Source organism: Bos indicus, chromosome 5 (assembly GCF_029378745.1).
Source record: "Bos indicus isolate NIAB-ARS_2022 breed Sahiwal x Tharparkar chromosome 5, NIAB-ARS_B.indTharparkar_mat_pri_1.0, whole genome shotgun sequence".
Classification (NCBI taxonomy): domain Eukaryota; kingdom Metazoa; phylum Chordata; class Mammalia; order Artiodactyla; family Bovidae; genus Bos; species Bos indicus.
The window spans coordinates 99,231,299-99,249,088 of record NC_091764.1 but is presented as its reverse complement, the minus strand read 5'-3'; the positions used below and the strand labels follow the sequence as shown (position 1 = coordinate 99,249,088).

Below are 17,790 nucleotides of genomic sequence, written 5' to 3'. Positions count from 1 at the left end.
TGGACCGTTGTTGGCAAAGTAATGTCTCTGCTTTTTAATATGCTGTCTAGGTTGGTCATAATTTTCCTTCCAAGGAGCAGGCAACTTTTAATTTCATGGCTGCAGTCACCATCTGCAGTGATTTTGGGCCCCCCCCCCAAAAAAAAGCCTGTCACTGTTTCCATTGTTTCTCCATCTGTTTGTCATGAAGCGATGGGACCAGATGCCATGATCTTAGTTTTCTGAATGTTGAGCTTTAAGCCAACTTTTTCACTCTCCTCTTTCACTTTCATCAAGAGGCTTTTTAGTTCCTCTTCACTTTCTGCCATAAGGGTGGTGTTGTGTGCATATCTGAGGTTATTGATATTTCTCCCAGAAATCTTGATTCCAGCTTGTGCTTCATCCAGCCCAGCGTTTCTCATGATGTACTCTGCATATAAGTTAAATAAGTAGGGTGACAATATACAGCCTGACATACTCCTCTCCTGATATGAAACCAGTCTGTTTTTCCGTGTCCAGTTCTAAATGCAGCTTCTTGACCTGCATATAGATTTCTCAGGAGGCAGGTTGGGTGGTCTGGTGTTCCCATCTCTTTCTAAATTTTCCACAGTTTGTTGTGATCCACATAGCCAAAGGCTTTGGCATAGTCAATAAAGCAGAAATAAATGCTTTTCCGCAGGTCTCTTTTTTTTAATATAAATTTATTAAATTGGAGGTTAATTACTTTATAATATTGTATTGGTTTTGCAATACATCAACATAAATCCACCATAGGTATACAGGTGTTCCCCATCCTGACCCCTCCTCCTTCCTCCCTGCCCATATCATCCCTCTGGGTCGTCTCCACACCAGCCCCAAGCATCCGGTATCATGCATCAGACCTGGACTGGTGACTCATTTCATATATGATATTATACATGTTTCAATGGCATTTATAATAGCCAGAACATGGAAGCAACCTAGATGTCCATCAGCAGATGAATGGATAAGAAAGCTGTGGTACATATACACAGTGGAGAACTACTCAGCCATTAAAAAGAATACATTTGAATCAGCTCTAATGGGGTGTATGAAACTGGAGCCTATTATACAGAATGAAGTAAGCCAGAAAGACAAACACCAATACAGTATACTAATGCATATATATGGAATTTAGAAAGATGGTAACGATAACCCTGTATGCGAGACAGCAAAAGAGACACAGATGTATAGAACAGTCTTTTGGTCTCTTGCTTTTTTGATGATCCAATGGATGTTGGAAACTTGATCTCTGCTTCCTCTGCCTTTCCTAAAGCCAGCTTGAACATCTGGAAGTTCTCAGTTCACATACCGTTGAAGCCTGGCTTGGAGAATTTTGAGCATTACTTTGCTAGCAAATGTGATGAGTGCAGTAGTTTGAACAGTCCTTGTCATTGCCTTTCTTTGGTATTGGAATGAAACCTGACCTTTTCTAGTCCTGTGGCCACTGCTGAGTTTTCCAAAATTGCTGGCATATTGCGTGTAGCACTTTCACAACATCATCTTTCAGGATTTGCAATAGGTCAACTGGAATTCCATCACTTCCACTAGCTTTGTTCATAGTGATGCTTTCTAAGGCCCACTTGACTTCACATTCCAAGATGCCTGGCTCCAGGCAAGTGATCTGGGTGCTTATCTGGGTCATGAAGGACTTTTTTGTATAGTTCTGTGTTATCTTGCCACCTCTTCTTAATATCTTCTGTTTTTCGTTAGGCCCATAGCATTTCTGTCCTTTATTGTAACCATCTTTGCATGAGGTGTTCCCTTGGTACCTCTTACGTTCTTGAAGAGATCTCTACTCTTTGCCATTCTATTGTTTTCCTCTATCCTTTGCACTGGTCACTGAGGAAGGCTTTCTTATTTCTCCTTGCTATTCTTTGGAACTCTGCATTTAGATGAGTATATCTTTCCTTTTCTCCTTTGCCTTTGGCTTCTCTTCTTTTCTCAGCTATTTGTAAGCCCTCCTCAAACAAACATCTTGACTTTTTGCATTTCTTTTTCTTGGGATGACCTTGACCACTGCCTCCTATACAGTGTCACAAAGCTCCATCCATAGTTCTTCAGGCACTCTGTTTATCAGATCTAATGGATCTTACAGTATATGATAACAATTTCTCAGAGGCATTTAAAAATGGAAAATGTAAATAACACAACTAGAGGTCCAGTTGTCCTTTTAATTGGAGCCCAAAGTCTCCTATTTTCTGGAGGTGTGTGATAAGCTAAACTCTCTTCAACTCGCCTAAGTGTGAGGATTTCCTGTTCAAACCTGAAGTGACACATTGACGACAAATCAATATTTTCCATTCTAGCTTCACTCTGAGCCTTCACAGGGCAGCCTGTGAAGGTCACAGACATTGCTTATTCTTGACCGGGTTGTAAGTTTTTAAATTTCTTCTTTCGTTACCAGCCTAAGCAGGTCTCTTTTTAGAAATTAACCTGATCTGCACACTAAAGAATGCACAACTTCCTGGCCAACAGAAGGTATGTGTCCCTCCTCTCCTGTCTCTCTGCTAGACCGTCTCACTTAGTGGGAACTAACAAATGTTAGAGGGGATGCAACCGAGCTATAGTAAATATACAACAAAATCAAAGTAGAACATTGTTTTTTTTTTTTTAATAATGTGGTATAAACAATAACCATAAAATACCAAATATTGGGTGATTTCTCCAAGTATTCAAATTATTGTCTGTAGAATGCTAGTCAAGTGAATACACGCATGCATATTTGGGTGTGTATATAAATTAAGTGAAATTTATTGACCTCATGATAGGGAACAATTAGTTTTGGATTTTATAATCAGTAGAGGGTAAGCTTTTTTGTATAATAATATGTTTATACATATTTTGCTCTACATCTATAAACAGATTCTTGGAAAGGAATTCATTATATAGCAAAAGGCCAAACATAATTCCTCCTATATGTTTTAGATTCAATAAAAAAACCCTAATTTTTTGATGAAATTAAAGATGAAGTAACTTCTTTTTTTTTAAATATATTTTATTTTATTTTTTAACTTTACAATACTGTATTGGTTGCCATATATCTAAAGGCTAATTTAAACTTAATTGTCATAAATAAAGTATTTTTTAAAAATCAAACATTGCATAAATGATATGTTACACTAATTAAAGGCTGATGTAAATCAGAAATAGTACCATAGAAATGATGACTAAGATAATAATTAATACTGATAATTACTGAGAACTTATAAATTCCAGGTTGAGTGTTCAGTGTTACACACGTTATATATTGCATAAACTTATTTCCATTTTATATTAATAATATAGGTTACCAGATAGTAAATAACTTTTTGAAGGTCACATTTTAAAAATTTCAGTCATAATTAATTTCCAGATATTTCTGACTACTGCATCAATTGTCTTAATTATTAAATTATGTTATCTGGATTTTTTATAAGTAATTACCATCACTTATACAGCTAAAATGACCTTTACTAACTTGGACATCTATCAGATCTTTCTGGAAGTTTGAACCAACAGTGTTCTTCCATAAGTGACCTATACATGTTCATCATTTTTTGGGTTCAGATATTAGTCATTAAATCAATTATCAACTACTTTTGTAAAATAAGTATTTTTTAGTCTTTCCTATTGTTTTATTTTTCATATTACTTTGTACTATATGTTTAATGTGTCATGTAACACTTTCCAATATATGAAGCATTTCCTCAGTTTTTAATGCTTTCTCAGAACTCCCCAACCATTTGAAATAAAGACCATTTGTTATCCTTTTTCATCAATAATTGTAAGTCACCAAATAATGTAATTTAGTGTAGGAAATTATTGTATATGTCAACATTACTCTCTCATCTTTAAAGAACTGTTTGTAACCATTATTAAATTTCAAAAGTATCAAAAATATGGGTGAATCTCTCTTGTTAACAGAACATTTTAATTTGAACACAAGCACTATGATGGTTTTAAAATATTTCCATGGAATCTGACTTAATAAGGATATTATTGTTCATGAACTTCTTTATTCCTCCCTAATTTATTGCTTTTCACTGTTTCAATCAATAATATATGCATCAAATATAGAATATCTTTTTCAAAAAAGCATTCTATCGTGAAAAACTTGCTTAAAGTTGTAAGGATTTACCAGGCTTTAAGTTTGTTCAGCTGCAAAGTGAGCACTAAGTGCTTTGCCCAGCCTGTGTCATTGTACTAGGGTTCTTACCTCACACACACCACTCAACCTCAGTTCACTTCAAGCACAGTCCTTGATCTCACTCAGCTGCAGAGATGAATAACCAAGGAGCAACCTATGCAGAACTGAAGGGAGTCAAGAACTCAAAGAGGCAGAAAAGAAAACCTAAGGTTTCTAAAAGTTCCATTTCAATGACTGAGCAGGAATTAACATATGTAGAATTAAATCTTCAAAATGCTTCTCAGAATCTTCATGGGAACGACAAGAATCACCACTCCAAAGGTAAACACTTACTAGACACACATGGAGCTGTTCTAGGATGTGCAGTGGGGTGCAGAGGTGTGGAGGAAGAGTAGGGGATAAGCTCACATATTTTTCACTTTGAGGAACGGAACTTGAAGCTGGATATGGGATTCTGATGTGAAATCAGAGGACTACTTTTATTCTGGCATTACTATAATTTGAAGTCTTTGATCAACAACTCATGTAGTCTTATATTTGCTGAAAACGCAATGGTATATTCTGAGAGAAAGACTACAGTGGTCAAAATGGGTTGGGGGTCCAAGTTTATATCCATAACTCTGTGTTCGTGTGGGTTCTTGTGTATGTAAACTCTGAAAAGCTGTCCCCATCACTCCTTTCTCAGTTTCCTTTTCTGTCCCTGCAGGTTCACCGTCACCTCCAGAGAAGTTCATTGCTGGGATCCTGGGAATCATCTGCCTCGTCTTGATGTCCACTGTGGTGACAGTGATCATTGTTACTCCTTGTAAGTACGTTTTTGAAAAACTGTAAGGGAACTTATCACTTTACTGATGGTCAATGCCACTAAACATTTCATAATATTATAGAATGTGCCTATCATTAAAATACATGCATTTAGAATAAATGCAATATGTTATATCTAATTTGTCAGAAATATACAACACAGGAGAATTACAGACAGCATGTATATGTATATTCTGACTTTATAACTCAAAAGCATGCTTTAGGAGGTTTAAAGATCTTTTTGAGAAATACAAATTAATTCTTGAGATTAGTTAAAGCAAATACTGTAAGACGTGGTGAAGTTTGTTCCGTTAGGTTTTTGAAATATTTTTTTTCCATCAAGTCTTCATTACCTAGTTAATTTTTCTTGCTAAATCAGTTTTATTTCAGATTACTCTATTTCTAAACAATAAACTGAATTCTCAAGCTCATAAACTAAAATCATTATGATTCATTTAAAGTAATATTAACTTTTTAATGATTAATTTTGTAGCTCCTGTAATACAGGAACGGAATTACTCCTCTCTCATAACAAGGCTCCAGAAAGGTACATAATGATTTTCAACGTTCTGATATGAATACAATTCATTTTTGTCTCTATCTTAGGCTAGTGAAAATAAGAATAGATTTGGGGATAGAACATAATTTATAAAATCAGGCAATAAACATTCATATAAATGATTATAGGAGAGTGCTTCTCCCTATGCAATTATATGATCACCATATCCATTGTTGGCAATTGGCTGTAATTTCGTCCTGCTATAATATGAATAGAGACAAATAATTTTGCTATTCTAAAATAGAAGTTTCATTTCTTGATTTCCAGGACATGTAAAGAGTAGACATTTCTATGTGTTTCCTTTATATGGGGCCATATATTAAAGACAGACCCTCTCTATGAATGCATGAATGAGATTTGTTTTATATGTACCAGCCTAGAGGATGCATAGATATGTTATTTTATATATGTGTATGTATGCATACATGTTTATATCTATGCATATGTGTAAGTTAATTTTTTATTTTTCAAATTCAAATTGTTTTTGAATAGTAATTCATAATCTTTCTTCAGAATGTCATTGTGGTCATTGTCCAAAAGACTGGCTTACATATTCCAACAACTGCTATTATACTAGTTTGGAAAAAAAATCGTGGAATGAGAGTTTGATATCCTGTGCTACTAAGAATTCTACTCTGCTTTATATAGATAATGAAGAGGAAATGGTAAGATATTAAATGTTTCCAACACTTTGCTAAAGGCTTCATTTAGTCAACATTATATTTGTTAGGATTCACTTGTGCTTTTGTACATATTTGTCGCTTGTTTATTTTAAAGTCTGCTAGTATTCCATTAAACAATGGAATATAACTTTATGATACTTTATTTACATTTTTATACCATTCATGCATGTGTAGTAATTTCTGGTTCTTGCTTTTCATAGAAAACCATGCTTCTACAAATGCTATTAAATTCTAAAATACACTGTGCTGTCTAATTTTACCATACATCAAAGAAAATAAACATATGATTTTGCCTATAGAGTTGTGTAATTGCACATCAGATCATGGAAAAGAAGTTTCAACTTCCCAGCAGCCCCACCGCTCTGTAATATCTTACCATGTCTCCACCTCCTTATTTACTCACTGTCTTGACTTTTGATATTATAGAATCTCTTTGATTGCTTTTGAATCCCGTGTTCATGCTTAGTTGTTCAGACATGTCCGACTCTATGCAACCTCAATAACTTCAGCCTGTCAGGCTCCTGTGTCCATGGAATTTTCCAGGCAAGAATACTGAAGTGGGTTGCTATTTTCTAGTCCAGGACATGGAATCATACAGGTTGTCCCTGTCTCATCACTGCCATATGATATTTTGCAGTTCCTCCAACTTTTTGCATTTGTGTGAAGTTTGTAAATTTCCACAGCTCATTGTGTGAATTCAACAGTAAGATCCATTCTTTCCAATGCCGCTGGGTGGAGATGGAGTCTTACACCCTCAGGGATAAAGAGGCTTCTTAGCTTCAGTAGTTTTAGTCAAGACATCCCCTTTGCTGGTCCCACTCCCACCTCTATCACCCAACCCTAGTGTCTCTCAGCGGAGGAAACGGAGGCAGTTTCTCTAACTGCTGCTTGTTAGTAAGTGTCCTGATGGATTACCTTGTAAGGCTTACCTGGTGTTGCCTACACGATTCTCTCAACACACAGGAGGAACGGATTACCTGTGCCACCCCCAACAGCTAGGTTAGGTATGGGGTGTTTGGGAAGTAAGAGGCCTAGGTCACTTTCACCTGGTTGGTGGGGAGATACAAGATGCCCCTAATTATCTTTCCCTCACCTCCCACCTTGTTTTCTCATCACGGAGAAGTGATTAGTGATTACAGAGGAGTGGGGCTGCTAGGAAGTCTCAAGCCACATCACCCTTCTCTTTCCACCTTTCAGAGTTCTCTTTTCTCGTGTCTTTCATTAGTCCCATGTTTACAGTTGAACTTAGCAGGGAGGAACAGAGAGAAATGGGTCTCTGACCCCTTGTCTGGTCCACTGGATTCCACCAATACAGAAACAGATGGCTTTGGGGTTTATCTAGTCAAAGAATGGTGTCAGGCTCAGAAAACCAAATCCGGCTCTCATGTCACTTATTTTCTCAATTTCATTTCCTTAATTTCCCTCTAAAACTGAAATTCTGAGAAACATATAAAAGTAGAGAAATCCACTGATATTGTCACAATATCCAGAAAAATGAATGTCATAGAATCTAAAGACTTATTTAAAGCCTTGCTATGTTAGTTTTGACATGAGGAAAAATGAAATTATATGAATCAGAATTTTCCTCATTGCACATATTGAATTATTCCACCTTCTTATCCCTTAGGCTTAATGTTAGATGCGGTTCACAGCTGTAAGTCTCCCCAAGTTGTTATGCAAGGTGTATTCTTTGTGGGATCCCTACAACTAATTCATGTCTTTGTAAATATTCCCTTTATTAAATGGCTGTGGGAAAAAAAAAAAGGAATTTTCCTTATTAACATTAGAACACAGTGACACTGATAAGTATAAATGTTGAGTTAATTTTGAATCAAAAGTACAGATAGTGGTTAATATTTATGGCACTATTAAAACTTCAAACTTTCAACTCCTAGGCTTTTTAGTGTTAGATTAGAATCTAACATACTCAATTTGTTCAAAGAATGAAAGGTGCTATGAAAGAACACATCCTTTGACTTGCATTTAAAAATTAACAAAAACATTTCATAATGACTATTTAAGTGAAAATTCTTTATTTTGGGCTAGAAATTTCTGATGTCCCTATCAATTACATCGTGGATTCAAGTCTCTCGTGAAGGCCGCGGTCATCCTTGGAAGTGGCTAAATGGTTCCACTTGCAAACTACAGTAAGTTTTTAAAAAGAATGCTATATAGAGGAGGAAAAATACAAAAAAGAAATATTTTTAAAATAACATGAATACATTTGTCTTAGTCAAATTATAGAAATCTGAAGGGAGATACTGAAAGTTAATAAAATGTTGATACCAATGTTGAAAACTAGGCTACTCTGTAGCCCGATTTCCTAGTAACAAGCTCGTACTGAAATTTTATTAAAGACTTCATTACCCATTTTCAAAATATCTTGTATTACAGTTACACGGAAAATGCTATTGTTTCTTGAGTTGTCTTCATAGAATGTAACAGAATTATGCATTTTTCCATAACAGGATAACAGACAATGTACTTGGTGAACGTAACTGTGCTGTACAAGCTTTATGGGGCATAAAAGCAGAAGACTGTCAGTTTCCAAATGCATACCATTGCAAGCATAAGCTTGAGAATTAAAATATGAGTTTGGATGCTGTTGGGTAACTTGACCTTTTATGAAATGGAAATCATATTCTGATTGCATACATTTTAAAATGAATTATATTATTTTTTCTGATAATGAATGTTTTTCAAAAACAGTTGAAATATAATTGTGTGTGCTCATTGTTCAGTTGTGTCTGACTCTTTGAGACCCCATGGACCATAGACTGTCAGGCTTCTCTGTCCAAGGAATTCTCCAGTCAAGAATACTGGAGTGATTCTATTGCCAGAATTTTAAGGAATTTCCACACTCTTCTCCATAGTGGCTGTACCAGTTTGCATTCCCATCAACAGTGTAAGAGGGTTTCCTTTTTCTCCACACCCTCTCCAGCAATTGTTGTTTGTCGACTTTTTTATGGTGGCCATTCTGACCAGCAGAGAGGATACCTCATTGTATTTTTAATTTGCATTTCTCTAGTAATGAGTGATGTTGTGATATGAGAAAGCTACATATCTTTTCGTGTGTTTTATTAGCCCTCTGTATATCTTCTTTGGAGAAATGTCTGTTTACTTCTTTGGCCCACTTTTTTTTTTTTTAATTTTATTTTATTTTTAAACTTTACAATATTGTATTGGTTTTGCCAAATATCGAAATGAATCCGCCACAGGTATACATGTGTTCCCCATCCTGTACCCTCTTCCCTCCTCCCTCCCCATACCATCCCTCTGGGTCGTCCCAGTACACCAGCCCCAAGCATCCAGTATCGTGCATCGAACCTGGACTGGCGACTCGTTCCATATATGATATTATACGTATTTCAATGTTTAGCCCACTTTTTGATTGGTTGTTCATTTTTCTGGTATTGAGCTGCATGAACTGCTTGTATATTTTGGAATTTAATTCTTTGTCAGTTGTTTCATTTGCTGTTATTGTCTTCCATTCTGAAGGCTGCCTTTCCACCTGGCTTATAGTTTCCTTCGTTGTGCAAAAGCTTTTAAGTTTACCTAGGTCCCATTTGTATTTTTGTTTTTATTTCCATTACTCTGCAAGGTGGGTCATAGAGAATCTTGCTGTGATTTATGTCAGAGGGTGTTATGCCTCTGTTTTCCTCTAAGAGTTTTAAGAGTTTCACTCCAGTACTCTTGCCTGGAAAATCCCATGGATGGAGGAGCCTGGTAGGCTGCAGTCCATGGGGTCGCTAAGAGTTGGACACGACTGAATGTGTCCAACTTTCACTTTCATGCATTGGAGGAGGAAATGGCAACGTATTCCAGTGCTCTTGCCTGGAGAATCCCAAGGACGGCACAGCCTGGTGGGCTGCCGTCTATGGGGTGGCACAGAGTTGGACACAACTGAAGTGATTTAGCAGCAGCAGTGTTAAATTTCGGAGAAGGCAATGGTACGCCACTCCAGTACTCTTGCCTGAAAAATCCCGTGGATGGAGGAGCCTGGTGGGCTGCAGTCCATGGGGTTGCTAAGAGTCAGACACGACTGAGCGATTTCACTTTCACTTTTCACTTTCATGCATTGGGGAAGGAAGTGGGAACCCACTCTAATGTTCTTGCCTGGAGAATCCCAGGGACAGTAGAGCCTGATGGGCTGCCGTGTATGGGGTCGCACAGAGTCAGACACGACTGAAGCGACTTAGCAGCAGCAGCAGCACCAGTGTTAAATTTAGATCTTTAATCCATTTTGAGTTTATTTTTGTTTATGGTGTTAGAAAGTGTTCTAGTTTCATTCTTTTGCATATGGTTTACTGGTTTTCCCAGCATTTGAATCAGTTCTAATGAGGTGGATGAAACTGGAGCCTATTATATGGAGGGAACTAAATCAGAAAAAGAACCCTCAATACACTAGATTAATGCACATATATGGAATTTAGAAAGAAGGTAATAATGATCCTATACGCAAGGCAACAAAAGAGACACAGATGTAAAGAACAGACTTTTGGAGTATGTGGGAGAAGGCGAGGGTGGGATGATTTGAGAGAATAGCATTGAAACATGTATAATCCCATATATAAAAGAGATGACCAGTGCGAGTTGAATGCATGAATCAGGATACTCAGAGCTGGTGCTCTGGGACAACCCAAGGGATGGGGGAGGGAGGAAGGTGAGAGCGGGGTTCTGAATAGGGGAACACATGTGCACCCTTGGCTGATTCATGTCTATGTGTAAGAAAAATACCACAATATTTTAAAGTAATTATCCTCCAATTAAAATAAATTAATTAATTAAAAAAAAAAGGCTACTGGAGTGGGCTATCATTTCATATTCCCTGGAGGACCTTCCTGACCTAGGAATCAAGCCCTCATCTCCTGCACTGGCAGGCAGTCGCTTTACCACTAGTGCCACCTGGAAAACCCCACTGAAGTATCATATACACATCCAAATATAGGTATTGTTCTTTTGTGTCTCATTTTTTTTGCTCAACAGTATGTTTATGGCATTCAAACTTCTAAAAGATTGCATACTGTGTGAGCCCATTTCCATGTAATATCAAAAATAGGAGTAGAGAGACCAAAAGTAGATTAGTGCTTACTAAGGGTTGTCAAGAGACGAAATAGGAAAAGACTGCAAATTGCTTAGTGATGAATGCTTTCTAGAGTTTGAAAGTAGTGACGGTTGTAAACTGTGAATAATTTTAAAATCATGGAGTTATATATTTTAAATGGATATATTTTATGTTCTGTAAATTAACACCTAATAAAGTTTTTTAAAAAGTAAGTGCTTTGGGACTGCATTTAATCTTTAAAATAATTTCTGAAGATAATCGTCTTACAATATTGACTCTTTCAGTCAATATTCATGCTTTATCCTTCCAATCAATTAGGTTTTCTTTAAATTCTCCCTATTTTATTGATCAATTTTTATTTATTATTTTTTTGTGTGACACTATTCAGCATGTGGTAACTTGATTCAGTGACCAGGGATCGAACGTCCACTCCCTGCACCGGGAAGCAAGTAATCCGAACCACTGGACCACCAGCGAAATCCCTCTAGAATATTTTATAGTTTCCAACATAGAAATTTCACACAAATATGGACATTTCATAGCCATGCTTTTGTAAATAGCAATTTTGTTTTTAAATTCGTAGTAATTGTTGCTGCTACAAATAGAATTGTGCCCAATGACTTCTCTGATTGTATATATTAATTTTATTATTTCAAATATATATTCCTGTGGATTGTTTATGTAAATAGATATTGCATCTCTGAATAATCACGTTTTATTTCTTCCCTCCAGGTGCAATAACTTTATCTTGTTTTTCTTTTCTTTTTTTTTTTTTCTCTTCTTGTTTTTGACTTATTTTTACCAAATTGGCTTTTATTTCCATCACTGAACAGATGATACAGTAAAGGTCTTATAAGTATCCTTCCTATACTGGGGGAAAATATTTCAATATTTCATTGCTCAAATATGAGGTCTTTTTAAAGGTTTTTTCATATACCTTTCTAACATAAAAGCAATTCCATAGCATTCAAAATATTTTATAGGTTTTGTATGCAATCAGTCATGTTACCATTTTAATATTTTTCTTTCAATGAAATGAGAACATTTTTAATGTTTTTGAAATATCTCTTTCCTTCAAATGTTGACCAGTTATGCATTCTTGAAATAAAACCACAAAAAACATTCTGTATTTTCTTCCTTTGAAAAATCACTGCATATATCATATTTAGATTAAGATGATTTTCTTCATCCATTTATCACAAGGAGTTTGGAGTGAGTCCATTGATATTATGTAACTTGACATGTTTTGTTATCAAGGCTCTTTGGAAGCCTCTGTTTTACGGTGAAAGACCTGGCATAGTTATAAGTGTTATTATTCACTACTGTTACCATTAGAGCTCCTAGAATTTTTTGTAGGAAGGTTTGTACAGTGAACCTAATATATTTAACACAGGTTAAGCTTATACAGGTTTATGGTTGTTGTACTACATTTGTTAATTTGCATTTTCTAGACATTCTATTTCATATGGATTTTAAAAAGTTCTTACAATACAGCTTTATTGTCTGTTTAACGTACGTAAAAACCATAATGGTTTTGTCAGGTTTCAGTTCAGTCACTCAGTCATGTCTGACTCTGCAACCCCATGGACTGCACTATGCCAGGCCTCCCTGGCCATCATCAACTCCTAGAGCTTGCTCAAACTCATGTCCATCGACTCGGTGACACCATCCAACCATCTCATCCTCTGTTGTTCCCTTCTCCTCCCGCCTTCAATCTTTCCCAGCGTCAGGGTCTTTTCCAGTGAGTCAGTTCCTCCCATCAGGTGGCCAAAGTATTAGAGTTTCAGCTGCAGCATCAGTCCTTCCAATGAATATTCAGGACTGATTTTCCCCAGGATGGACTGGTTTGATCTCCTCCCAGCCCAAAGGACTCTCAAGAGTCTTCTCCATCACCACAGTTCAAAAGCATCAATTCTTCAGTGCTCAGCTTCTATATGGTCCAATTCTCACATCCATACATGACTACTGAAAAACCAAACTTTGTCTAGACAGACCTTAAAGCAGTGTCCCTGATTTTAATATGCTGTCTAGTTTGGTCACAGCTTTCCTTCCAAGGAACAAGCATCTTTCAATTTCATGGCTGCAGTCAAATCTGTAATTTGGAGTCCAAAAAAATAAAGTCTCTCACTGTTTCCATTGTTTCCCCATTTCTTTGCATAAACTGATGGGACTGGATACCATGATCTTCAATTTCTGAATGTTAAGTTTTAAGCCAGGTTTTTTACTCTCCTATTTCATTTTCATCAAGAGGCTCTTTAGTTTTTTGCTTTCTGCCATAAGGGTGGTGTCATCTACATATCTGAGATTATTGCTATTTCTCCCAGCAATCTTGATTCCAGCTGTGCTTTATCCAGCCTGGCATTTCGCATGATGTGCTCTGCATGGAAGTTAAATAAACAGGGTTACAATATACAGCCTTGACATATTCCTTTCCCAATTTGGAACCAGTCCGCTCTTCCATGTCTGGTTTTAACTGTTGCTTCTTGACCTACATACAGATTTCTCCAGAGGCAGGTCAGGCGGTCTGGTAATCCTATCTCTTGAATAATTTTCCACAGTTTGTTGTGATCTACACAGTCAAAGGCTTTGGCATAGTCAAAGCAGAAGGTGTTTTTCTGGAAGTCTCTTGCTTAGGCATATATAGCAAATTTTTGGGAAATGTTCATTTGAACTTAAAAAAGAAGAATATTCTATGTTAGTGTATGTGTGTGTGTTCATATACGTACTGGTTACTTGTCTAGCTTAGATATTTCTATTGCCTACTGCTATATCTGCTTGCTTGATAAGTAGTGGAGATAAATTGTTTAAATTTCCTTTTATGATTATTTATGCATGGTTTTCAAATGTGTGTTGACCTTGTGCTATTCAGTACATACATTTTTTAATTGCTAATAGCTTAGATACTCAATATATAATTATTAAACAGGCTCCATCTTTTGTAACATGGTTCTTGGTTGATACTGTGAGAGTACATTAACTAAAGCAGTTTGTGTTCTTTACTTTCCAGTTCATGGCTTTTGATAAAATAATATGGCTCATTAAGTGAGCAGTTATTAAAATAACTGTTTTACATACATAGCTGTGTTAAACAAAATATTTTAAAATATAAACATTCTTAAAATTTAAATGGAAAGCTATTCCATATATATTTAATATGAATTTAGGATTTATATGCTCTATTTACATATATTATTTATATGTAAGTACATATAGTTAATATTTAAGTATAATATATTGTTACTTTGAATTCTACATTATGTTGTTTTCTTAGCTTTCACAATAAATATTTTTAACTTTATTTATAGAATTTATAAATTTAATATGTCTTAGTTCTATAGGTGGAGAAGGCAATGGCGACCCACTCCAGTACTCTTGCCTGGAAAAATCCCATGGATGGAGGAGCCTGGTAGGCTGCAGTCCATTGGATCGCTGTCGGACATGACTGAGAGATTTCACTTTCACTTTTCACTTTCATGCACTGGAGAAGGAAATGGCAACCCACACCAGTGTTCTTGCCTGGAGAATCCAGGAACAGGGGAGCCTCGTGGTGTGCTGTCTATGGGGTCCTGCAGAGTCGGACACGCCTGAGGCAACTCAGCAGCAGTTCTATAAGTGCCCTACGTTTTACAGTATGCATTCTTTACTCAATAGTCCAGTAAGTTCATATTTTTGTACTTTTCTGAAACAACGAAAAGACATAATTTCTCTCTACTATTTTCACTGCTCATGCCATTTTTGCTGCCTTGAATTCTAATACAAACATATATGCACAATTTGATACTTTATCATTACTATTTTACCTGTCAATATCTATTTGGACATATCCACAAAAGTTCTTTTCTTCAATTCTTCTTTCCTTTCTGCATATCCAAATTTTCAACTACAATAAGATTTTCTTCATTATAAGACCTTAAAATGTTTCCTTTATACAGAGTTATTTCGTAATTTTGGCAATTTCCCTCCATTTAAAAAACTTCCTAGAAATGAATCCATCTAGCCATCTTGTTAGAAGGATAATATTGCACTTACTATGGACATGTAATTTATCTATATTTCTTAGGTCACTAGGTACTGCCATTTTAGATTTAGTCACAAACACATTTTATATAATAAACAGTAAATTCAAAATACTCTTAGTATTTTGAGTATTTGTCTTGGCTCTAGGTGGACTAACCATTCTGCTGCTACTGCTGCTAAGTCACTTTAGTCGTGTCCAAATCTGTGCCACCCCATAGACGGCAGCCCACCAGGCTCCCCTGTCCCTGGGATTCTCCAGGCAAGAACACTGGAGGGGGCTGCCATTTCCTTCTCAAATGCATGAAAGTGAAAAGTGAAAGTGAAGTCTCTCAGTCAGGTCCGCCTCTTAGCAACCCCATGGACTGCAGCCTACCAGGTGGCAAAAATACCCAGAATACCTGTGACTACAGCCACGAAATTAAAAGACGCTTAATCCTTGGAAAGAAAGTTATGTCCAACCTACATAGTGTATTCAAAAGTAGGGACATTACTTTTCCAACAAAGGTCTGTTTAGTTAAGGCTATGGTTTTTCCTGTGGTCATGTATGGATGTGAGAGTTGGACTGTGAAGAAGGCTGAGTGCCGAAGAATTGATGCTTTTGAACTGTGGTGTTGGAGAAGACTCTTGAGAGTCCCTTGGACTGCAAGGAGATCCAACCAGTCCATTCTGAAGGAGATCAGCCCTGGGATTTCTTTGGAGGGAATGATTCTAAAGCTGAAACTCCAGTACTTTGGCCAGCTCATGCGAAAAGTTGACTCATTGGAAAAGACTCTGATGCTGGGAGGGATTGAGGGCAGGAGGAGAAGGGGATGACAGAAGATGAGATGGCTGGATGGCATCACTGACTCGATGGACGTGAGTCTGAGTGAACTCCAGGAGTTGGTGATGGACAGGGAGGCCTGGCGTGCTGCGATTCATGGGGTCACAAAGAGTCGGACACGACTGAGCGACTGAACTGAACTGACCTGACCTGTACAGAAAAGCTCTTAATGACCCAGACAACCACAATGGTGTGGTCACTCACCTAGAGCCAGACATTCTGAAGTGTGTAGTCAACTGGTCCTTAGGAAGCCTTACTAAAAACAAGGTAGTGGATGTGGTGTAATGCCAGCTGAACTATTCCAAATCCTAAAGAATAATGCTGTTAAAGTGCTGCACTCAATATGCCAGCAAACTGGAAAACTCAGCAGTGGCCACAGGACTGGAAAAGGGCAGTTTTCATTCCAATCCCAAGAAAGGCAATGCTGAATAATTTTCAAATTATCTTACAATTGCACTCATTTCACATGCTATCAAGATTATGCTCAAAATCCTTGAAGCTAAGCTTCAGCAGTACATGAACAGAAAACTTCCAGATATTCAGGCTGGATTCAGAGAAGGCAGATGATCACATTGCCAATATCCATTGAATCATAGAGAAAGCCAGGGAACTCCAGAAAAAAATCTACTTTTGCCTCATCGACTCTGCTAAAGCCTTTGACTGTGTGGATCACAGCCACCTGTGGAATATTCTTAAAGGGATGGGAATACCAGACCAATTTAGCTGCCTCCTGAGAAATCTGCATGCAGGTCAAGAAGCAACAGTAGAACAGGACGTGGAACAATGGAATGGCAGGTTGGTTCAAAATTGGGAAAGGAATACTTCAAGGCTGGATATTGTTACCCTGCTTATTTAAATTATATGCAGAGTACATCATATGAAGTGCTGGCTGGATGACTCACAAGATGCAATTAAGATTGCAGCGAGAGATATCAACAACCTCAGATAGCAGATGATACCACTTTAATGACAGAAAGTGAAGAGGAACTAAAGAGCCTCTTGATGCAGGTGAAACAGGAGAATGAAAAAGATGGCTTAAAGTTCAACAATCAAAAAACAGAGATCATGGCATCCAATCCCATCACTTCATAGCAAATAGATGGAGAAAAAGTGGAAACTGTGTCAAATTTCATTTTCTTGGGCTCCAAAATCACTGTCTACAATGACTGCAGCCATGAAATTGAAAAGCACTTGCTCCTTGGAAATAAAGCTATGACAAAATTAGATAGCATATTAAAAAGCAGATACATCATTTTGCTGACAAACGTCCATATAATCAAAGCTATGGTTTTTCCAGTAGTCATGTATGGATTTGAGAGTTGAACTATAAAGGGTGAATGCCAAAGAATTGATGTTTTCCAGCTATGGTCCTGGAGAGAGTCCCTTGGACAGCAAGGAGATCAAGCCAGTCAACCCTAAAGGAAATAAACCCTGAGTATTCATGTGAAGGACTGATGCTGAAACCGAAGCTCCAATACTTTGGCCACCTGATGTAAAGAGCTGACTCATTGGAAAAGATCCTGATGCTGGAAAAGATTCAATGCAAGAGGAGAAGAGGGCCACAGAGGAATATGTGACTGGATGACCTCACTGACTCAATGGACGTGTAGTCGTGGGTGTGCTCAGTCTCTTCAGTCATGTCTGATTCTGTGACCCCATGGATGGTAGCCCCGCTAGGCTCCTCTCTCCATGGAATTTTCCAGGCAAGAATCCTGG

General features: G+C 37.1%; 1 protein-coding gene across 2 annotated transcripts in view; it reads left to right on the top strand.

The window, feature by feature from the left end:
* Positions 1-4,180: 4,180 nt before the first annotated feature.
* LOC139183202 (NKG2-A/NKG2-B type II integral membrane protein-like) overlaps positions 4,181-17,790 on the top strand; it is a 40,592-nt gene continuing 26,982 nt past the window's right edge. Inside the window, exons 1-6 of one of the 2 annotated variants that reach the window (XM_070790098.1) lie at positions 4,181-4,447; positions 4,833-4,931; positions 5,424-5,477; positions 6,003-6,154; positions 8,219-8,319; positions 8,641-10,968. In XM_070790098.1, coding sequence (XP_070646199.1) covers positions 4,261-4,447; positions 4,833-4,931; positions 5,424-5,477; positions 6,003-6,154; positions 8,219-8,319; positions 8,641-8,758 — 711 coding nt within the window. In that variant the 5' untranslated portion in view covers positions 4,181-4,260 and the 3' untranslated portion in view covers positions 8,759-10,968. Of the gene's footprint in view, positions 4,448-4,832; positions 4,932-5,423; positions 5,478-6,002; positions 6,155-8,218; positions 8,320-8,640; positions 10,969-17,790 lie in introns of those variants that run through there. The other variant, XM_070790099.1, reaches the window with a different exon arrangement.